Here is a 24,098-nt window from a genome sequence, read left to right on the forward strand (position 1 = left end):
GTATTATTATGTATTTGATCCTTCTAAATTATGGATGTAAAATGCCGGATTGGTTTCAAATATTGTCCATATCATATCCAACTAATTGGATATCCCCTAATCAGATTTTGATTCAAATAAAGAAAGAATAATAATCAAATCCGAGTAATTACATGCATTTGGATTTTGACATCCATGGGAATCAGATGTCTGTCGAATTCAGTTGTAACATCTTAAATTTAATCAGGTTCTATTTCTTTACCAAATCAGATTTATCAGGGTCGGATTTGGATTGAATACTGGATAACATCCTATCCATTGGCATCTCTATTCGAGATCAAACTTTTAGTACATAAGAAAAAAAAGTATTTAACAAAATTTTCAAAGGCCAATATAAAGTTTTGCTATAAATTTAATGTCCAAACTGTTTTTATTGGCATTTTATTGAGCTGCACAATAACAAATGAAAGCACGGATGCATTTTTTTCTGAAAAATTATAAATTATGCTGTATTTTTTAATTATGCTGAAATATTAGGTGCCAATTTAAAATTTACCCACGAGGAGAAACGTCCCAGCTGGTGCTGTGAAGTTTCCTCGTCTCTGAAATCTTTCTTCCCATTTTGCCCTCTTCTCCTTCGTTAGAGAGAGAGACTTCATTATCATCTGCAACCATTGCCAAGACCTTCTGGTTCGTCCCCTCTTCTTCTCTCCTTCCCTTTTCCTTTTTCTCTTCTGTTTTTTTTGTTTATATCAATTATCTTTAACGGTTGTTGTTGTTAATTATCGTTGTTTTTGTTTTCTCGTTTTCTCCTTCGGTATCTTATCTTGGTTTGTTTTTAAACGGAGAAATTTAAGTTTTTTTTATATTAATTGTTGTGATCGTGATGGATTCAAATTGGATTGAATCCAATTTCGCTTCATTCTACCTTCGATATTCTCTTGTTGTTCATCGTCCGGATGTACGTAAATGGGAAAGAATTGATTTTAAAATCTGGATGGAAATTGGAATGAAAAATAGCGTGAAACTGTGCCGCGGTGCTTCGATTTGGAGGGTATCCGGTTAAGCGTTTTGTGTTATCTTATCTTTTTCCCCTTTTTTTTTGGCGATTTTTTTGGGTGCCCATAATTGTGTGCTAAGTGGTTGTTGGGCGTCTTGAATAATACGTGCTTATATTTATTCCGAGATATGAATTGAAGTTTGCTTCTTGCTTTGATTCCATGATACGATCATCTATTCTGTTGCTAGAGCAGGTATGAAGCTGAAACAGAGCAATTCTCTATCCCCCTCTTTCTCTTTTTCTTTTTCCTTGATGATTTTGGTTTCAATTAGTGAACCATTCATTTGGGTTTCTTTAATTTCATAATTGTCATGCTACATTGCCCATAATTTGGTAACTATTGCAAACGATGATTTCCCAACTAAATCGGCTCAGGGAACTGGTTGCACAAGTGAAATATTTTTAGATTTGTTTATCTCCTGTCACCTATGCGAGAAACCTCTGGAATTTATTGTGGAAAATCTTGATGTTTGTGCTGTCGATTGAATGGTTGTGTTCTAGAATGATGTAAAGTAGTAATCTGGAATTCGTATTTAGAGCCATCATTAGCATGTAGCAGATATAGTTCATGCACAGACTGACATACTTGATTCTATGGTTTAAAACATTGTTTTGTTACAGAAAACCTGCATAGTGATTTAAATTTGCAGCTCAAGTCTGCAAACTCTTTTGGTAAAGACAGAATTTGAATGGGAAATATGTTCAAGAAAAGCATGGTACTACGAGATTGATTTAATTTGTGTAGAATCTTTTAGGTATGGCTTAGATGTGGTACTTGGCATTTTAATATGGTGAATTAAAAACACTGGTTCTTGATGAGATAGAGAACAACCAAGCAAAAAGATATTTTATTCACAAACTAAACAAATTATCCAAAAAAGATGATTAACTGGTCATGAGCTAACATGACCAAGTTCAATAATAAGCAAAAAGGTATAACAAATAGAGGAAATCAACCTTTAGCATATAGCAAGCCTTAAACACCAAAAGAGTGAACACTCAATTTGGCTTGTCTGGAAAATAAGAAGACCCAAGAAAGAAGTTTTGAGCTGGGGAGGACCAATTCACTATAAATGTCATGGCAAGCTTGAGCAGTGTGGATTATATGCTGCATTTGCTGTCAGCTGTAAATTCAGTTCTTGAGCATAAATTCTCATTATAGTATTTATCCTGTGAAGAAGTGGAAATAGCAAGCATGAATATGCATATACATTTTCACTCTTGAATTTGTTTAATTGCATTTGGTTCTTTGAAGACCTTCCACACTTAATATGAGGTCTACCACAGGGGAACACAAGAGCAGCTGCCACAGCCTTCTGTGTGGGACGTGCATACACCATCTTTCTACCAATCATCCATTAGTTTTCCACCAAGTCCTCTTCCTTCAACAACAAATACAGTTTCCTCTATGTCAAGTGTACAAGGAAAAGCTTCAGATTATTCCCCCTCACCTTCATATGGGCAAGTTCCACCTGCTCTGGCTGCAACTATCATCGGACTGCTAAAAGATAAGAGGTGTGTTTTGTTGACATCTTTATATGCGTTTCACTGTTGATCCTTAATATAAATGCCTAGGGGAATATTTGAGCATTAACAAATTACTAGCTCATTTCAACTTCTTAGCATGAGGATTGTTGCGAGACTTTTCCTTGTGCTACATTTTCACACTTTGAACATTGGCTAACAAATCCGTGAGAAGTTTGAGCTCTTGAACTTGATCTGAAAATTTTCAACTACTTCTGTACAAGTTATACTGATCTTGTGTATCGAATCTATCGATTGCCAAAATACTTGAGAAATCAAAATCCAGTGGAGAAAAATGATACAAAGCAACCCTGAGTAGATCAGACAAGGTTTGATGATGGTTCCAAAGATGATACTATATATATATATATATATATATATATATATATATATATGCCTTCAATATAAGATTATATTGTACATCATGCAACATTGATTTGTGGATTTGTTTATCTCATGATAAAAAAATAAGACAACTTTTTAGCCTGTTTCTCCAGCGATGTCAGAAGTCAGATCACTTTTTAGACCTGTTTTTCCAGTGGCATCAGAAATCAGAACTTTTTAAACCTGTTTGTCCAGTGATGTTTTCTAGAACATTCATTGTCGAATGCTAGGTCATTAATTTTGTGCATCTGATTCCACTTTATTTGTTCATGTAGTGTTGATGAGCTAAGGAAGATTTTGAATGATCAGGAGGCATACAATGCAGTGCTGTATTCTCTTGAGCAAGTAAAGATTCAAAACAATGTAAGAACTTCCCTGATTATACTAGTTTACATTTTAAAGTTTCACACTGAAGTTCCTTTCATCTAGCCTGATCTCATGTTATTTCATGTCATCTTATGCTTGTGCAAGTGTTAATATTGAAAAAGGTGCAAAATGATCCGACCCGATCCATGTCGATCCATGGATTGTGTACAGCCTTGTAACACACCTAGACTGTCGGGTCTGGATACACCAGACCCAGATCCATATTTCTGTGTTGTAACATTATAAAAGCACTGTTTAGGTCATGATTTCAAAAAAAAGGAAATCGTGACAGCCAAAGGTTTTTTTGGTTCCTTCTCCGTCTCTCTCTCTCTCCCCCTTTTTCTCTTTTCTCTATACAGGTGAAAAACTAACATGGTATCAGAGCGGAGATTCGTCTAAAGGCTGAAAAGGATTCCGGCACGGGCGACGTTCAGAAAATTGAGGTTTTTCGTTCCCCTCTCCCTTTCCTTCTGTTCCTCTCCATTCTCTCCCCTCTTTGCTCGTTCGTCCCCTCTTTCTAAAATCCCCTGTGTACCCACACCTCACGTGGGTTTTATTTCTTTGTGAAACCGTGATCCACGTGAACCTTATTCACGTGGGTTTTATTTTTGGTGAATCTGTGATTCACGTGAACCCTATTTACGTGAACCCAGACTGTGGGTGATTGTATTTCACGTGGATCACTGAATCTTTCTTTATTTTTTCTTGACCTTCCTTTACCCAATCTTCTCTAAGTCTGTCTTTGCATATTCGAATATTTTTTTTTATTCCTTACTGCTATGCTGTGAAATTTACTTCTTGATTATCCATTTCTATTCTTGTCAAAAAGGGGGTATATTTAACGAGTGAAGGTATTCTTCATCACGTCAATCTCAGTTTCTGGACTGTATAAAAAAGGTTCAGAAACTGAGTTCCCTGAATCCGACAACCTACGATTCTCTATCCTTTAAAAAAAAAAAGGGATAGCGGGCTGAACATTTTGTGAACACTCTGGTTGACATTCTTATTGATTTTCATTCTCAAATGGACCCTTATCTCTCTCAATCAAATCTTTCTTCAAGTTTTTTCAACCAACTCGTTTCTGAAAAGTTGAATACCTCAAATTTCTTGATCTGGAAGAGACAAATTATCCCTTTTATAAGGAGTTAAGGTCTCTTAGGTCACCTGGATGGAACAACTCCCGTTCCACAGAATTTGTCCCGAGAGAAGAGAAAGATGATCAAGGGGCGAGTTCGATTGTGTATGTTAAAAATGTAGAATTTCTCAATTGGGAAAGAAAAGATCAATCAGTTGTTGCATACATCACCTCAACCCTGTCTCAAGAAGTTCTAGTTGCCATTCCCGACAATTGTACATCGCTATAACTCTGGGAGCGACTGGTTCAGACGTATTCGCAGGTTTCTCAAGCAAGGATGGTTTTCCTAAAAAGAGAATTTCAGTTGCTAAGAAAAGATTCAATGACCATCATGGAATATTTGAATAAGATAAAGACCATCACATATCAGCTTCAGTTATAGGATGTGCCGTTAGCTATGTCACACGGACTCGGCTCCAAGGTCGCCGCACCCGCGTCGACACGCACCGACACGGGTGCGGCTCGGACTCGGTCAACCCGACCCTGGGTGTGGTCAACGCACCCAGGGTCATTTTGGTCCATTTTTTGGAAAAAAAATTTTTTTGAATTTTTTTTTAAAATTTTCTGGGCTACAGCTGTAAGGAAAAAAACCCATCACAACTAAAAAACCTGTACACTTTCAAGTTTTAAGTACAGAATTGGCACAACTCAAGTTTTTGTGGTTTTTTCCTGTATGAAGAAAGTGAATTATTACAGTGTATGAAGAAAGTGCCCAAAAGTGAATTATTCTTGTATGAAGAAAGTGTACAGAATGCCTTCACAACTCATCACCTGTCCCCTAATGGGCACAACTTTGACCGAGTCTTATATATATATATTTTTATTTTTTTTATTTTTTTTATTTTTTTTAATATATATATATAGCCGAGTCCCCGTGTCCAAAATTTTTGAAATTGCGCCGCACCCGTGTCGCACCCGCACCCGCACCCATGTGACATAGGCCGTTAGCGACAATGACATGGTGCAACAAACTTTGAGTGGATTGAGATCTAACTACAATATGATAGTCACTTCACTATTGTGCCTTCCTGCCCTTCCTTCCTTCGATGCTTTACGAGCCAAATTAATCTAGTATGAAATGACTCTGAAGGGATTCTCTGAAGAAACTCACATTCACACAAATTCTCAAGAAGTTTTTGCCACAGGAGTGACTTATGGTAGAGGACGAGGACGAGGAGGACAAGGGCAAAGTGGACACGGAGGGTGTGGCCTGCTTCCCACTCCAAATATGTTTGTTCATGTGGAGGGATCAAGATCTATCCCCACTTGCTTCTTTTGTAACAAAAAGGGGCATATCAAGGCGAATTGTTGGCATAATTCAGAGAATAAAGGAAAGGGTCCACAGACATAAACGAAAAGAAAGTTCACAAATACCAGAGACAGTGGAGAGATCAAAGATCTGCTGATATCTGCGTTGTCAGAGTTGAAATTGAAGCAGAGCGATGAAGGCACTTGGTTTGTCCACTCAGGAGCGGCGACTCATGTGACAGGCGATGCAGGTAAAATTTCTAATCTTATTCCTTATTTCGGAAAAAGTAAGATTGTCACTGGAGATGGATCCCACCATCATATTTCTCATGTTGGAAAAATTGTCATTCCCATGTCACATTCCACTCTTGCTCTTTCTGACGTTCTTCATGCTCATGATATTAAGAAAAATATTGTCTGTATCCAAACTTATTGATGATAATAATGCTTCAGTTGAATTTACTCATTTCTCTGTGCAGGTCAGAGACCTACACATGAGGGAAACATTCGCTGAAGGAAAAAGACGAGGCAATATGTATGTCTTTGAAGAAGCTCCATGTCATGTTGTCTGCCTTGCTCATCTGAATTCGAAGCCTTCATTAGAGTCGTGTTCATCCTCTTCTGCCAGTGTTTTTAGTATCTCTGAATGTAATAAGTCATTCTCATGGCATAGTCGGTTAGGACATTGTGGGAGTCATTTTATTGAGAAACTTGTCTCTAATAATCTCATTCCAAAAGAAAGTCTCAATGGGAATGAGAGCAGTCATAAGTGTTTCAGTTGTCTTTCATGCAAGAGTCATGTATTGCCTTTCCATTCCATTAATAAGAGTGCTTCAAAACCTTTTGAGATTATTTGTTCTGATGTATGGGGACCTGCCCCAATTGTCTCTGAATCTGAGAGCAGATACTATCTAATCTTTGTTGATAGTTATTCTCGATACACTTGGATATATTTCATAAAGAATAAGTTAGAAGTCTTTTCTTTGTTTCAAAATTTTCTTTCCTTGGTTAAAAATCAATTTTCTGAGTCCATTCAATTTTTTCAATGTGATGGAGGTGGGGAATTCTCATCTCGTGATTTTGTTTCTTTTCTTTGAAATAACGGAATAGGAAGAAGGGTGTCCTGCCCTCACACTCCTCAACAAAATGGGATTGTTGAACGAAAACATAGACATATCGTTGAAAGTGCCATTAGTGTGCTTCACGACAGTAATCTTTCTATCAACCTATGGACAAAAGCCTTTCATTCTGTCGTGCATGTAATAAATAGATTGCCCATGGTTGTTCTGGAAAATAAGTCTCCTTATCACTATCTTTTTGGAACTCATCCTAGTTATCATGATTTGCGTGTCTTTGGTTGTGTTTGCTATGTGCATATTGATTTGTCTCTGAGGAACAAGTTTCAGGACAAGGCTCAGAAATGTAGGTTTGTGGGATATGCAAATGATTACAAAAGGATATAGGTGTTATGATCCCACCAACAAACGTATCAGAATCTCAAGAAATGTTGTCTTTGATGAACAAAATTTTGATGACGGAGCTGATACAACGAATATGCCAACTGAAGTTTACTATCTTTGGTTGAGTTCAGAACTTTTTGCTGACTCCAATGAAGCATGTTCATCAGATTGCGTGCAGCAAGAAGAAGAGATGTTTAAGAACACTGGGACGTCGGGACCACAGAATGCAGAAGAAGTACCGGGCAGATACAAATGCATTGTCTATTCTAGACAGAGACCGACAACATCAAGCCATTCAGATCATGTTTTAGTCGGCAATCCGACTCCTCATACTCATGAGGTCAGAAAATCAAACCGCATACGACATCCCATTGACAGGTGGGTTAGCTATAACAACTTCTCCTTGGATCTTCAACTCTTCTTAACTGCTCTCAATAAGGAAGATGAGCCCATCATGTACTACCAGGCAACCACTTCTACCAAGTGGGTAGAAGCCATGAATGATGAAATGCAAGCCTTACATGAATGTAGAACCTGAGAAGTTATTCCCAGACCACCTGACAAAAATGTTGTCGGATGTAAATGGGTCTACAAAATAAAGTACAAGCCAGATGGAACCATTGAACGATACAAGACAAGGCTTGTGGCCAAAGGATTCACTCAAGAAGCAGGGCAAGACTATGATGAGACCTTCAGTCCAGTTGTAAGAATGGCAACAATTTGAATTATTATTTTCCTAGCTGTTGAATATGGATGGAAATTGAGTCAGCTTGATGTGAAAAATGCATTCTTGCATGGGGACTTGAAGGAGGAAGTATACATGGAGCAACCCCCTGGATATCAGGAACAAAATTGTAAAACTCATGTGTGTAGGTTAAAAAGAGATATCTATGGTCTGAAGCAAGCATCTCGCTCATGGTTTGATAGCTTCTCGCTAGAGATTCAAAAACATGGATTTTCTCGTTTCATGCTAGACCACTCATTATTTATTTTTAGAAGTCAGACTGTGAGCACTCTGTTATTAATTTATGTTGATGATATTGTCATCACAGGAAACTCTGCGACCCACATCCAAGAAGTAAAAGACTTACTAGGTCAGAGGTTCAGAATGAAAGATCTTGGAGTTCTACGTTATTTTCTTGGTGTAGAAGTTGATAACCAGGCTCATGGCTTGGCACTTACTCAGCACAAGTACACCGTAGACGTTCTCAGCAAGGCAGGCATGAAAGACTGCAAACCTCTGAGAACTTCGAGTGTGCTTCATCAAAAACTTAGCGTTCATGATGGAGATCTATGTGATGACCCCACCAAGTATCGAAGCATAATAGGAATGTTACAATATCTCACATTCACTAGACCTGATATTGTTTATTCAGTCAATCAAGTGTCTCAATTTATGCATGCGCCATATACTGGACATATGGAAGCGGTCAAGAGGATCCTTAGATATTTGAAAGGGACTATTGGGGATGGATTGATATATTCACCACAATCATATGACAAAGATGAGCACGGACTCACTGTATATTGTGATGCAGACTGGGCAGGAGATCCTGATGAACGAAGATCTACATCAGGATATTGTGAGGATCCGACCCGATCCACGTCGATCCATGGATTATGTACAACCTTGTAACACACCTAGACTGTCAGGTCTGGATACACCAGACCTGGATCCATATGTCTGTGTTGTAACATTATAAAAGCACTGTTTAGGTCACGATTTCAAAAAAAAGGAAACCGTGACAGCCAAAGGTTTTTTTGGTTCCTTCTCCGTCTCTCTCTCTCTCTCTCTCCCTTTTTCTCTTTTCTCTATACAGGTGAAAAACTAACAAATATATATATATATATATATATATATATATATATATATATATATCCTTTGTATTGCCCGATAGAGGCATTTTGGTCTTTTACTTGTACTTAGAGTTGTTTATTAGAAACAACTTTTTTTTAATATTCTTTTCTTATTTTTATCCTTTTTTATTTATTTCTTTTTGAGCCTTGGGGCCCCACAGTCATAAATATGACCATTGGGAGCTCCCCAACGACTTCAAGAGTGGGGAGCTCCCAAGGACCTCCTCTCTCTTTTCTTGTATATAAATAGGGGTGTTCCCCTTTCATTTGTACTCATTCCTTTCTCTCGTATTCTCAATAATATTTAGTTTTTGTTTGCCTTTTGACATTATCTCTTTGTGGATTTGTGTGTGCACTTAAAGTGCTTGTTTACTCTCTTTGTTTTTGTTCATGATTGGACTTGTAAGTGTTTTGTTATTTGTAATTTTGCTTACTTCATTACATGGTATCAGAGCCATTTGGGTTTTCTTGATCTTAGAAGCATTTCTTTGGTGTTTAAAGATCGTGACAAAGGTGCTATCTCTTTATTTGTCTCAATCTTTTTTCTTATCGTCATGGAGCATGAATCAAGAGTAGAGCTCTCCTTTAAACTTAATGGATCAAACTATTTGATGTGGGGCATTGGCTATAGAAAAGCATCTTAGAGGAAAGAAACTTTGGGGTTTTGTGATGGAAACCTCTCTTTAACCATCATTGAAGCTCATCAAAGTTGAAGGAGGTGTCAAAAAAGCTCTCATTGGGGATGATCGTCTTAAAGCCATCAACGATCATCAAATAAAGGTAGAGGATTGGGAAAGTAACCATGCCAAAATTTTGGCATGGTTTGTAAACAATGTTGACATAAAAATATGTGTCAACATTGCTAAATTTAGAAGAGCCAATGAAGTTTGGTTTTTTTTAAGGGTATGTTTACCCAAAAGGATCTTGCTAGACCATATTTTTGTCAAGATAAAATTAGATCGACTAAACAAGGGGACATATGTGTTTGTGATTACTTTAATATTTTGTCCCCTCTTTGGGATGAATTAGTTCTTCTTGAGCCTAAATAGGTAGCTTCTGAAGATATTGAAATGAGAAAAGAGCAAATTGAGAAAGAACACTTTTTTCAATTCTTTCATATAAATTTGTATTTCCTTTGTATTGCTCGATAGGGGCATTTTGGTCTTTTTACTTACACATAGAGTTGTTTATTAGAAACAACTTTTTCCTTTTTATTTTATTTTATTTTATTTTTTATATTTTCTTATTTCTTTCTTTTTGAGCCTTGGGGCTCCACTCTTAGAGTCGTTGGGAGCTCCCCAATGACTCTAAGAGTGGAGAGCTCTCAAGGGCCTCCTCTCTTTTCTTGTATATAAATAGGGGTGTTCTCCCTTCATTTATACTCATTCATTTCTCTCATATTCTCAATAATATTTAGTTTTTGTTTGCCTTTTGGCATTATTCCTCTGTGGATTTGTGTGCACTTAAAGAGCTCCCAACGACTCTTTGTTTTTGTCCATTATTGGACTTGTAAGTATTCTACACTTTGTTATTCGTAATTCCGCTTATTTCATTACAGCAAGTTGGTTGCTAGTTGTAGAAGAATTATGTGTTCATTCTGATTTTATCATTACTGTAGTCATTGAACATATCTTTTATAAATGCATGAAGTTGATGGGATTGATGGCATGGCTGATTTTCAAATCTTCATCTTAAATATTAAACATATGTAGTTCATACACGAGATCTTACACACTCTGGTTTATATGCATCCACCTGTTGTGCTAAATCCTGAATCTTTCTTGCATCGGTCATGTTCAATTAGATTTGACGGCGATATGCATCTTTCAAATTTTGAACTGAAAAAACAGCAAACTATGTCTTACTTTGGTCAGACAACAAGCGTAGGAAGGAACTACTTACATAACGAGTATGAGTCAACCTGGCTTTTCACATTGCTTATAGTTCATTAGCTGATACCATGGAACGTTTTGTTATTCTTGATGCATGTTGTACTAGAGGAAAACACTATTCTATGCATGTATAGCTTGATTTCTAATTACTGAATCTCGATAACAAATTTGTGGTGGTATATCATTAACTACCAATGGCTGCTTTTTAAAATCTATGAAGTTTAATCTTTGGTGCACCGCCTTGTCAAGCCAGAAGCTGCAGGCTCAAGCCCTGTCAGTCCCGTCCTGCCCTCGGATCCTATGAATCGATTGATTCATCTCTCCACCTTATGCGAAGAGGGGGAGACAAAGAGCAGGATCTAATTCCCGACAGAAGGATACTTATTTCACATTCTTCATCGGTTAAGGGAAGTTCAATTACTAATTGGATTGGGAACAATCTCTTTATCTCGCCCAAACTACACATTCGATTCTCAATTTATATGTCTCAATCAAGGAAGGAGGATACAAATACAAAAGATCAATCAAAGATTGTGTCCTGTTCTTGGGGTGGAGAATAAAAAATAGAACGAATAATTTTTTTTTTCATTTTTCTTTGTCTTTCAAGAAAATTAGATCATCACAAAAACTTAGCTTAGAACTTAATTTGTTTTCCAGATCACTTCTAGTGATTGGATCTGTGGCGAATAGAATACCGGTTGAACTTCATTCATATGATATCATTCTATAAAGAACAAGGACAACGGGTTATAGAAAAGAACAAAAGAGTAAAAAAATATGAGAAATTGAAAAGGATTCTTGGTTGGGGGTCAAAAATAAAATTATTCAATTCGGTATGGATAACAGATCTTCCTATGTTATACCGTTTAATGCTCGGTAATGAATTCATTTGATAGATCAGATATTGTTATTCATGATATTATAATCTGATTCAGTATCATCAGGATTCAACTAATCTAATCCCAATGAATTTCATAATTATGGAGAATGAATTATCAATGTTGTAAGTTATGATACGGTACGATAGGTATCGTTATTATGGGTAAAAGCGATACAATACACAATTGTATCGCGATACGAGTGTGTATTGTATACGTATCGTATGTGTTGTACGATACAACCTTGTATCATGATGTATTGTACGATATAGGGTGTATCGTACGATATAGCTTTACTGCACTTTAAAAAGGACCAAAACTTGTTTTTTTTTATTTATTTTAAAGACCTCTTGAGGACCAACTTCTTCATTTGTGTAGAGATCATTAAAGGGGTATCCACACACCCTAGGAGTCGTGAGAGCGATTTAGGGGCCGATTTGTGCAAAAGGGAGAGGACTTTTGTGGCTTCCTCAAGTAAGTGCATTTTCACCATTTTTTCACTTAAGAAAGTAGGTTAACGTAAAAAATTCCTATTATGAGTAAAATTATAGAAATACCCTCCAATAAAATTTTGCCTCAGGGGCTTATGTCTCTAAACCTATGTCACACGGACTCGGCTCCAAGGTCGCCGCACCCGCGTCGACACGCACCGACACGGGTGCGGACACGGGTGCGGCTCGGACTCGGTCAACCCGACCCTGGGTGTGGTCAACGCACCCAGGGTCATTTTGGTCCATTTTTTGGAATTTTTTTTTTTGATTTTTTTTTTAAATTTTCTGGGCAACAGCTGTAAGGAAAAAAACCCATCACAACTAAAAAACCTGTACACTTTCAAGTTTTAAGTACAGAATTGGCACAACTCAAGTTTTTGTGGTTTTTTCCTGTATGAAGAAAGTGAATTATTACAGTGTATGAAGAAAGTGCCCAAAAGTGAATTATTCCTGTATGAATAAAGTGTACAGAATGCCTTCACAACTCATCAACTGTCCCCTAATGGGCACAACTTTGACCGAGTCTTATATATATATATATATATTTTATTTTATTTTTATTTTTTTTTAATATATATATATAGCCGAGTCCCCGTGTCCAAAATTTTTGAAATTGCGCCACACCCGTGTCGCACCCGCACCCGCACCCGCACCCATGTGACATAGCTCTAAACCCACATGATTCGCAGAAATTAGGATTTATATCAATGTAGAAATCAAGCTCCACACTCCAACAAAAATGGCATCAGATGATCTGGCATGGCAATGGGTCACTCAAGTAATGAGTGGAAACCAATTTATACGATACATTACGAGACATATCTTTTTTTGGGTCCGATCGATACGGGTAACGATATGATACTTACAACCTTGAAACACGGTACTCTTTCTGTCACTGCCTTAGTACAAGATCAGATGGTTTCAAAATGCATAAATAATTTAAGTTTAGTTGAGAATTTATTTATATAGAAACTCATATGAAGCCAATGATTTGAACCATTGGCTGGAAAAACGGGTACTTCGCCCCTTCATTTTTATCTAATGTTGCATTTGGACATATTCGGCGAAGGCCTAATGATGCTCCAGTTAGAAGGTTGGAGAAATGGGAAAATATATTAGTTAAAAGAGGTCGGGGTAGGCCTAGGAAGACTTGGATGGAGATGATAGGAAAGGATATGAATGCTTTGAACCTCACCGAGGACATGGCATTGGATAGAAATGATTGGAGGAATAGGATTCATGTGGAAGACCCAAAATGAATTTCTTTTTTGGTTCATATCGCTGACCCCAATTGTTTTGGGATGAAGGCGTAGTTGTTGTTGTTGTTGTTGTGTTGCATCAACGACCTATGTGTATAAAATGAGAAAGAATTCTTTTGGATTTGAAGAAATAAAAAATAAAAAAATGACTTTGCTAACAATTACATGTCTTTTTGGTTTGATCAGGAGAGGTCTCCAGTGATCCTGGTTTTTCATGTATCAATTTCAATATCGTGGAATACGAACAAAGAAGAGAGGGTAGGCTCCTTAAGAAAGAGATATGAGAATGCCCCATAAGTATAAGTAATTTAATTGAGCGTGAGAGCCAAATGAATCAAAAGATTCATGTTCGGTTTGGGAAGAGATCGTGGAAGTTGAGTGATTTATTAGATAATCGAAAGCAGAGAATCTTGAGTACTATTTGCAATTCAGAACTATCTAGAGGAGCCATTAAGCAGCTTGAAAAAGCACGGGCTCGCTTACGGAAAGTGAAAAGGGAAGCAAAGGAGTTTTATATATATATATATATATATATATATATATATATATATATATATATATATATATATATATATATATATAGGGGGACTTCAACCAAAGAAAGGTCCAAAATCTACCACCAACAACGATCAGATGGCTCCCCTTCTCTAATGCTTGAGCATCTGATCGATCGGACCTCATATATTTATTCTTTATAATTTATTTAGTAAGAAATATGCTTTACAAGGAGATTTTACGACATATAAACATGTTTTTCGAAACATAACAAATTGATGGCTCACAATGCATTTAAAACTTTACAATACAAAGTATTGAGGGCTGTTGATTTTTAGCACTTTTAAAAAATGCATTTAAACATCGAAAATTCATAATCCAAAATATGTTGCTCGCTAAATGAATGATAAAAATCAAATATGTAAAATCCGTTTGATGAAAAACTCGATCGTTAGAGAAGGAACATCGTTGATTATCATTGGTTGTAGATTTTGGACCTTTGGTTGGACGGACCTCCTTTCTTCCCTATATATATATGGGGTTAATATTTGGTGCCTTTGAAGGCACCGAATTATATGAAACTATTGAGCCGAAATTCATACGTTTTAGTTTTTTTGTAAATTAAGGGTATGTTTGGTTGCATTCAAATGTGATTTGGAATCTCATGCAAATGAGAGAATGAATCTCATTTGCACAGCTAACTAAACATGTGATTTGGAATTTCATGCAAATGAGAGAATGCATCTCATGTGCAAAGATAACCAAACATGTGATTTGGAATCTCATGCAAATAAGAAACTGAATGTGATTTGAAATCACATTTGAAGTGACTCATGTGATTTCAAATCACATGGTGGAATATGTGATTTGACATGTGATTCCAAATCACATTTGATTCCATCTCATGTGATTCCAAATCACAAGATGCAACAAAACATACCCTAAATCTTATGGATGTGATCTACAATGCTTGTTTAGTGGAAAATGGATTTTGAATCATATAATTGTGACATAAGCTGTTTTTTTAAGGGCTTCAAAAATGAACGATCTATAATGCACTAAAATTGTATGGCTCAAAAAATCATATTTTTAGATCGAAATAACATGATCCAAGGCTTGATCCTTAGCAAACAAATCTTCCTGAACATATATGGTTAGATTGAGTTGATAAAAGCTTGAACCTATGATTTTTAGCTCAATAGTTCCATATAATTTGGTGCCTTCAATAGCACCAAATATTAACCCTATATATAGTGGCATCCATGGCTTTTAAAAATTCTTTTAACAAGTTAGCCTAAAAGTTTTTGCCCTAGCAAGATTGTGAAGATCCAGCCTTCAGGTATGCTTTACATAAATTGTCATTTTGGACATTGTTGAGGGAAATGATTTTTGTCAAAGTAGCATCCACCAAAGATTGTGGACGAAGCAGCGCACATTTCTTGCTTTTACATTTATCGATTTCTTTGTGTTCACAAACATGGCTTCTTATTCTGCTTGATTAATGCCATTGGGCTTTCATGGTAAACTGATATTGATGTCGTGCATTCGGATGTTTTCTCCATTTAGTTTAGCTTTATTTTCAGCTTACCCAGAGCCAAAAAACTGACCAAATTTGGCTTGTTGATTCACATTTAGTTGCGGAATGAACTTCAGACAGAGACTGTTCAGCTAGCAAGTAATCTCTCTCTCTCTCTCTCAATGTCTCGTCTCTGCATTCACATGCATGTGTTTTGAGAAGTGCTTATCTTTCTTGCATATTGATGTCTGTAACACTGTGGATCAGTGGACAACCTGGACAAGGAACCACGGATTTTAGAGATTAGGAACCAGGTAAGTTGTCCACAGTTGTGTGTTTTGATGCTTTTTCTTGACGTCTAAGCATCTGATAAGAATTCACTATTTCATTGGGACAACAGTGTATGATAATCAGAACGACTGAATTAGCAGCTGCACAAGAGAAGCTTAATGATCTAGAAAATGAAAAGGAAGAGACATTGAGACTCTATGCAACTTCCACACTTAACAAGAAGATGCAAGGCGAGTGGTCTTGGGTGTTAATTTTGCATGTCAACATGCATTAGTCTGAAAAAAAAAACAAATTGCTAACTGCTGTCTGGTTTTGCAGGTGCTATGGTTAGTGCAGATTCAGAGTCGGAGAACCTTCATGAGAAGTTTCTCGCAAGGGAGGTCGAGTTGCAGAGCTTCTTAAACAAATACAAGGAGCTCCGCATGATCTATCATCGGCGCTCGCTTCTGTATCTCGCTGCAAAGACATCTTTTTGATTGGAAACAGTTTGAGCACCTAGTGCATCCTGTGTAGCACGCATCTGATTGGATTGGATTTACATGTGATTTTTTACTGTGTAATTCTTTTTGTTCATCAAATTCCCTGCTAACAATGGTGCATTGCTTATTTCACTGGTAGATCGAAGTTCCTAGAGAATTGGCTTAAGTCCTTTCTGAGTAACCCACCACGGTCCATGGTGTTGGGTTTTAGCATGCTGTTCTTGCATGGCATCAGTGTGCATTTTCGTGCAGCTGCTTGTGTAAGGTCTCCATATAGGAAAGCTGCAAGCCTGCACCAACGGGGCTCCACTTATCTGGTAGGAGCAGCTAGTGCACGTCACCTTGTGTTGGGACGTTGCAAGTTCAAATCCCAATGGTATTGTTGTATAACTGGTAGGGATCTGCCTAACCCCAGCTTGCCTTTCAAAAAAAAAACTGCAAGTCTGCAACCTCCATTGCCACACGTGTCTGTATGTGCATGAGAAAGATGCCTGCATTTACGAGCGTCCTTCAATGGAACTTGAACCTCTTAGTACAGTGGAAACTTTTTCCCATATTTTACACGGGAAAACCACTGTCCAGGCTTAGAGACAGTCACCTTACTGTGGGTGTAAAATGTAGCTAGGACTAGAGATGCACAATGAGCTGAGCTAGCTTGGACTCGAGCTCGTTCAAAAAATAAACGATGAACAAAGGTTTAGGCTCGGTACACATAAACGAGCCCAACTTGAACAGGTAGTCCACCTCGGTTAGGCTCTATATTGTTTTTCTTTACATGAACACAAAAAGAGGTGTTACCTTAATAGGTAAGTCTGTGGACTCTTTTGAAAGTGACCTGGGTTCAAATCCCACCACTTACGTTTCTTTCAAAAAGGTTTGAAGCTCAGCTTGTGTGCATCCCTAGCTAGGATCCTTGCCCCAGGGCCCATGCTTGCTTCAACTTATGCAAGTGGGTAGTGACTGCAGGATTAGAAGCCTGGCCTGCTCCAACTACGCTAATTACTTTGGGTTCGATCAGAAAACCTCTTAAACCCCCATTAAAATCAGAAAGCCTCTTGAAGCCGGGGTGTGCTTACACATCTCTGCCTACAGTGTTGCATGAGGCTGGGAAACTTTTACGCTGCTCGGAAAAGCAAAGAGGGTAAGGTTTGATAAGAGATCAAGAATATAATTGTTCAGGAAACGAGACCAAGGGTAAGCCTGAGGGTGCTGTCATCAACGGGTGCCTTGGATGCTGTATCTGACCACCATGGATGGGGAAGCAAGGGACCAGTGAAATGTAACCGCAAGAAAACAAAAAAAGTACCGCTCCTCTTGAGCACGCCCAACACTTTTCTGATTCAGACTATGAACCCACTAACTTTGACAGGTTCATAGCATGTTTTCCCCAGGCACGTGTTGCCCACTCGAGATATGAACCAGTTCAAAGTTGAATAAAGATGAGCATCTGATAACTACTAATGCAAAAGCTAACCACAGATCAAATCCTTGCAGCTTTCCTTTCCCAAGGATGGACTAGCGGACGTTTTTCTTATGAATTCTAGCAGCATCAAGGTCTTACTGCGGTTTGAGGGATAAAAAAAACACGCCTCGGTAATTTCTGTTGTTCATCCATCAACGCGACCATGACCGTAACCCACCGTTTTTTCCTAAATGCATTTCGAATACCCACTTAAACTAATAAAATTTTCTTATTAAGAAAATAACTATTATTCTAAAAATAAAGTATTGAACTCATTTTTGTTATCTTGTTTAATTAAACAATGGTCAACTCAGCAAATTTATAAAACCCATGCCATTGAAACAAAGATGGAAAACACAGGACTTTGTAGTAACTGTAAAGTTGGGTGATCATTTGTGAATAATCGATGAGTTGGATGCCTTTGGTGATTTAAAATTATTTTTGAGGGAAAAAATGCCCACTTCCATTAGGAACAATGAAGCTTTTGAAATGAATCCATCTACCTTCTACGGAGTACGGACATGACAGTGCTCAACTTTAGTAGTAACTGCACATCACCCATAATCACAAAACTTTGAGATCTTGGAAAGATAAAATCTCAAGGAAAAATAATTGTTTTTGAGAAAATGTCGGGAAAATCTTTGCATAATTAAAATTTTAAAATATTGATATCTCAAAATTAGTGATTTTTTTTATTTATTGCATTTATTCATAACGTTATCGTTTTGAAACTTATTTTAACAGAATCGCAAAAACTTCAAAATCTTGGGCATATGACGGACATTAAAGCCATGCACATGCATGTTACCCACACACGCATGCAATGATGTGCATTTGGATTTATGCTAGTGTCAAAACGGAAAAGCCTGCACCTCTTTGAAGGTGCAGAAGTGGTCATCTGATGAAGAATGAACACAACCATCAGGCGTTGTGAACAAAGCTCAGAAACTATAAAGCAACGTTTGGAAACTGGCAGGCAGTCGGATGGAAATTATGCATTTGAAAAAGTAGCAGAATTTGGCAGCTACCACCAAAATTTCATTCTTTACTGTAAATACAAAGGAGAAAGGACCTCACTTCCCATCCCAAGTCCATAAACACCTACCCCAGCTACCAGTTTCCAAACCAAGGTAGTTTGACCAAGGTTTTACCAATTGCATCAACTCCCATCCCAGCTACTAGTTTCCAAACAGGGCCTAAAAGGTTTTTATCCAGTTCAACGCAAGCTACATACTTGAGAGCCAGTAAGCTACTTGGTTCATGACAGCAACTTACCTCTGTTGTAGCAAGTCATAGGAAGAATTTTCATATGCTTCACTTCTCTGAAGAGAGGGCCCACGAAAACGCACTCCACCATATGGTACTTTGAACAAAACTTGTTGAGATAGCGTAGAAATGATGTACGCTTTATAATTTTTCCGCCTCTCCTCTTGAGAAATAAATTAAGACCTTAGAAGCATTCGCTAAACCATCTTAGGGCACTGGGACCTCGAAACTTTTTGGCATTGCATCAATCTTGACACCTGCACCTGTCTATGCATCAAAATAGCGGTATGAGAATCCATTCCACTGATGGCAAGAACATCCAATCCAATCCAAGATTATGTTCTCATGGCTCCGATGCGGAGCTTCGGAACATTTCAAAAAACAAATATATTCTTCGATCTACAAGCCATATGTTTTTCGATCAAGCATTCCTATCTTTCAGGAAAGAATTCAGTGTCTCTTAATATTTTCTTTTAACACACTTTCTCTGTAAAATGAGATCAACTCTGATGTTTCCACTGAATCAACATGAGCAGCATGCAACCCAACCCACTATTACCATCATTTCCAGATCTTGCGAGCCTTTCTTCATTCCAGTTGAGTTGACCGAAGAATATACATAATGTCCATTTTGTATTATGTCCGAAGGTAAACTAGGAACAAAGAAGAGAGGAGAAAGGGGAGGGGAAGAAAGGACATCAGGAAATCTGTACATATTACACCAATCAATTGCTGTGAATGAGTCAGCAATACCTTTTCTAAAAGAAATCAAAATACTACATAAATTAAAAGTCAGCATAAAAGCAGAGAATGTTGACATCAGGAAATCTGTACATATTACACCAATCAATTGCTGTGAATGAGTCAGCAATACCTTTTCTAAAAGAAATCAAAATACTACATAAATTAAAAGTCAGCATAAAAGCAGAGAATGTTTTCATGACATGTTCCTAGTTTGTTTTCTGTTCCTAATTAGGTTATTCCCTCACCCAATTCGGAATAGGGTTAATACTCATGCAGGTAATTCCTTACCAAGGTATGTACCAATTTGGAGAGCTCATTATAAGGTCCTTCCCTGCATTAATATAAAATATTTGTGAGATTCCCATGCAGCATAGTACAAAGAAACTGAGATTCCAATCTGTTGAAGGTGACAGGATCTCTCTAATGTGCAGAAGTACTATTAAAGACGCTGGCGACAGATCATGGAAAGGTCACCTAGCTAGTGCTTCTATTAAAGAAAGGGGGAGAGAAGTCATAGAATATTGGAATTCAGGCTACTTGACAGAAAAAAAGGTGAAAAACAATATTCATTTCATGCAGCAGCCCGTATAGATAAAGATAAATCAACAGTTCAGTTCTTGCAAATGGATGTTATAAAAGTGGTAACACCAAGAAATCTCTCTTCCTAAAAGCTAATTTCAAGCAGAATGGAGCTACTAACCTGGCAGAAACCCATTTGTGGAATCTCACTCTTGATCTTCTTTTAGCAGCACAGAATTTCCCTCTTTGGGTAGAGGGACTTCTTCTTCCACATCCCACAAGTGGCTTCTGGACCGGTCAATTACTCTCATCCGAGGTCTTGCCACAGCCCTCAACAAATCATTTTCAAGAATCAAACGACCATCCTCTTCACACTTCATGGATCTGTCTATGCCTGCACCTCCACACATATTTCCTATATAGATGAAGCTTCATGATACATCCACTGAGTCAGTAAAAGTGTTAAATTTCTATTAAGCTATAAAAAGAAAGCAAATTCAGTTCTATTTGAGGGTAATGAAGCTTCATGATATGCAGTAAGACAGTAAAAGTCTTAAATATATAACTAATCCATCAAAAAGGCAAATTCAGTCCCATTTGAAGGTAAGTATGCTGAGTCAAAGCACTACACTGAAAAAGGCAGTAGTCGGAAAGATGAAACAAAATAATCGCTCAGTACAAACACAAGATTTATGCCATCAATCATCTTTATATGAATTATTTAAAGACCAAAAAACACCCCCGTGCATCTTTTACAGGTAAAATCAAGATGCTAGTTTCACTGACTCAATGCATATATATATTTCCCTCATGATGAATGTAAATGATACATGGTCAATATAGGAGAAAATAATATACAGCCTTTCTATCATAAGCAATATACACAAAAGACAATAAATAAGCTGGCTAGAGACTGATAACCAAGACAACATTTGAATATGTATAGCTACAAATTTCCTGTTTCTATCTTCTCCAGCACATCCAATCTTGTTTTTCTTTTCCAATTGTTCATTGTTGCAACCATATTGACCAGCCCTGTTATTTGGTTTTTATTGTATTCCTGCAAGGCAAAAAAATGGATTTTTCTTTACAGGTAAATATAGAGTAGTTCTGAAGAAGAAAACCAGATTTTTTTTTACATGCACTATATAAATCATATTTGGAAGAACAAAACAAGATAGAGGGTTATACCAGATGGGCGCGTACCCAGTGCACATACTCAGTTTCAGGGAGGTAGTAGGCCTGTCACAACATGAAATGTATACATGAACACCACAAAGAGAAGTATTAAGACTTCAAAATAAGAATTTAAAAGAAAAAGAAACAAAGATTGGTTAATTAATAGTTATTTGATAGAATCTAGTAAAGACCACAACCATATATATGGAGGCAATTGTAAAGAAACGGCTTTGAATATATTAGGTTCAATAATGAACCAATACACATGCACATGAAGTGCGAATATACCCACTAAAGGGGAAAACACAAGCACATAATGTGCTAACACATAAACCCACAAAGGGGCAAAAATGCCTATAAGGCATAAGTTGATATTATTGAAAAGAGGAAGGGTGTAACACCCATTACATGGAGCAAAGGCTCCTCCAAAGGAGTGCTTAAATTACAAGGGGGAGACCCCTATTTATAACACAAGAGAGGAGCCACACAGGGAGCTCCCAAAGGAGTCGTTGGGAGCCCCCAACGGTCACATTTGTGACCGTTGGGGGCTCCCCAACGACTCTTTGGGGAACCTCCCTAGGTGGCGCAAACCACAAGAATGAATAAAATAAAAAATAAAAATAAAAATAAAAATAAAAATAAAATTACAAACATATTCCAAATGGAATATGCGTAAAAAGGGGAAATGACTAAACTACCCTTATGCCTAATAATAGAGAAATATATATTTTATATATATAATTAGGAAGATACATATGCATATATACCATATATCTATATGTATCATCCTTTATATATATAAGATTACAAAGATTGAATGATACATTTTAACAACAATACCTATAAATCAAACATTGGTGACAAAAACAGATAAAAGGAGCAAACAGTTTCAGTATCTTTGTTGAGGGAATACAAAAAATAGATACTTATGAATTAAAAAGAAGCAAGTATTTGGAATCCTCAGGCCTTTCTCCAGAAAGAGTTTCCCTAAGGAGTCAAATAAAATAAATTGCACAAGTAGGGTTTATTACTAGTTGATCAAATTCGCCCACACAAGACAAACTAGGTCCTTTTCCCACCCGAACATCATTTGAGATATACTATTAGAAAAATAATGGTGTGTACAAAGAAAAAACCATCTATATAAGTGTCAATTTTTAAAATAAGTTTTACAATGATATAGTGTAATAAGTTTGTAAGGAATTTGCTAAGGCTGAGTAACAAACCCAAGAAACTGGGAGAACAGAATATATGAATGATAAGCTAATGTGGGTGCAGTAAATATGCATCTATATAGAGGGTCTTTGTGGAGTCTGCTCACTATGAGTTAGTGGTGCACTTAGATTAGTAGACCAAGGGCATGCTCATCCATAACTACCCTTATGCCCGGACAAGCCAATCTAAAACCTTTTCCCAACCTGACATCAATTGAGATATAACTACTAGAACAATAATGGAATGCGTACAAAGGAAAACCACCTATATAAGTGTCAATCTTTAAAATAAGTTTTACAATAATATAGTGTAATAAGTTTGTAAGGAATTTGTTAAGGCTGAGTAACAAACCCAAGAAACTGGAGGACAGAATATATGATTGATAAGCTAATGTGGGTGCAGTAAATATGCATTTATATAGAGGGTCTTTGTGAAGCCTGCTCACTATGAGTTGTTGGTGTACTTGGATTAGTAGACCAAGGGCATACTCATCCATAACTACCCTTATGTCACTTCTAGATGATTACCATGTATTGCAGAGTTCTAATTAATCAATGAATTAGATGCAGTTTCCCTGGGAAATACATCAGGTTTTTCTCCTTCTCTTCCTACCTTTATCTTATCAAAATGCCATTTCCTTCTCCTCCATTAAATCTATTTATACAATGTCTTTGACTAATTTTCCTTGTTAATTCCCCTTTGCAAAATCGTATCACTTTTTATTCAGAGTGAGGTTTTTCTCATTCTAAAGAAATTTCACATGATGAAAAGCAAGAGAAGAATAATCTCCTTTACCCATCTGACCTCATTTAAACACTTCAATGCAAATGACCATGGCCATGGAACTGATGATCTGGAAAAGGTAGTTGTGGAAGGGTGCCTTTATAGGAAACAGAAAACACTTACTTCCTACACTTTCCAAAGGATGCCAGATTCATAGGTGATCAAGAAGATGCATGTGGATAACAGAAAGGCTGAGAAATATACGCAAACTATCTAATCAACAAATAAAAGTAAGGTATCAGGGAGCTTTACTGACAGAATTTTAGGTTGAAACAGAACTTTAGGATGTGTTTCATCGTGTGTCTCGCAAGATGCTGCACATAGGTGGAACGGTGATTCACCATTCCGCCCTGTTACGCTGAGAACAGGATGAGGAAACACTAATTAAATTTAAAAAAACTGGGGCGGAGGGGTATGAGTCTAACCCCGGCCCTCTCTCTCTCTCTCTCTCTCTCTCTCTCTCTCTCTCTCTTCTTCTCTAATTAGCTTTGAATAAGAAATTTCTTTAATTAGGGCTTTGAATCAAATTTCTTCAATTAGGGTCTTTTATATTTAGTTTGATTAGGGGTTTTCGTTGATTTGATTAGGGATTTTTTCTTTGATTTTCATTGATTAG

The 24,098-nt window shown here is 37.1% G+C and overlaps 2 protein-coding genes across 3 annotated transcripts in view; one reads left to right on the plus strand and one right to left on the minus strand.

The window, feature by feature from the left end:
* Nucleotides 1–591: 591 nt before the first annotated feature.
* On the plus strand, nt 592–16,420 carry LOC149819389 (vacuolar protein-sorting-associated protein 37 homolog 1-like). The gene is made up of 6 exons (XM_089985061.1): nt 592–669; nt 2,327–2,554; nt 3,223–3,310; nt 15,664–15,703; nt 15,812–15,858; nt 15,945–16,420. The coding sequence occupies exons 2-6, from the start codon at nt 2,448–2,450 to the stop codon at nt 16,107–16,109; spliced, it is 447 nt and encodes a 148-aa protein (XP_089841187.1). The 5' UTR covers nt 592–669; nt 2,327–2,447; the 3' UTR covers nt 16,110–16,420.
* A 4,661-nt stretch (nt 16,421–21,081) lies between these two features.
* The window catches only part of LOC149819390 (uncharacterized), a 112,958-nt gene continuing 109,941 nt past the window's right edge, over nt 21,082–24,098 (minus strand). For both annotated transcript variants that reach the window (XM_089986047.1, XM_089986048.1), the window contains 2 exons: nt 21,497–21,547; nt 21,082–21,365 (listed from right to left, as the gene is read on the minus strand). In XM_089986047.1, coding sequence (XP_089842173.1) covers nt 21,252–21,365; nt 21,497–21,547 — 165 coding nt within the window. In that variant the 3' untranslated portion in view covers nt 21,082–21,251. The remainder of the gene's footprint in view (nt 21,366–21,496; nt 21,548–24,098) is intronic.

Source organism: Nuphar pumila, chromosome 13 (assembly GCF_984573655.1).
Source record: "Nuphar pumila chromosome 13, dmNupPumi1.hap1.1, whole genome shotgun sequence".
NCBI classification, from domain to species: domain Eukaryota; kingdom Viridiplantae; phylum Streptophyta; class Magnoliopsida; order Nymphaeales; family Nymphaeaceae; genus Nuphar; species Nuphar pumila.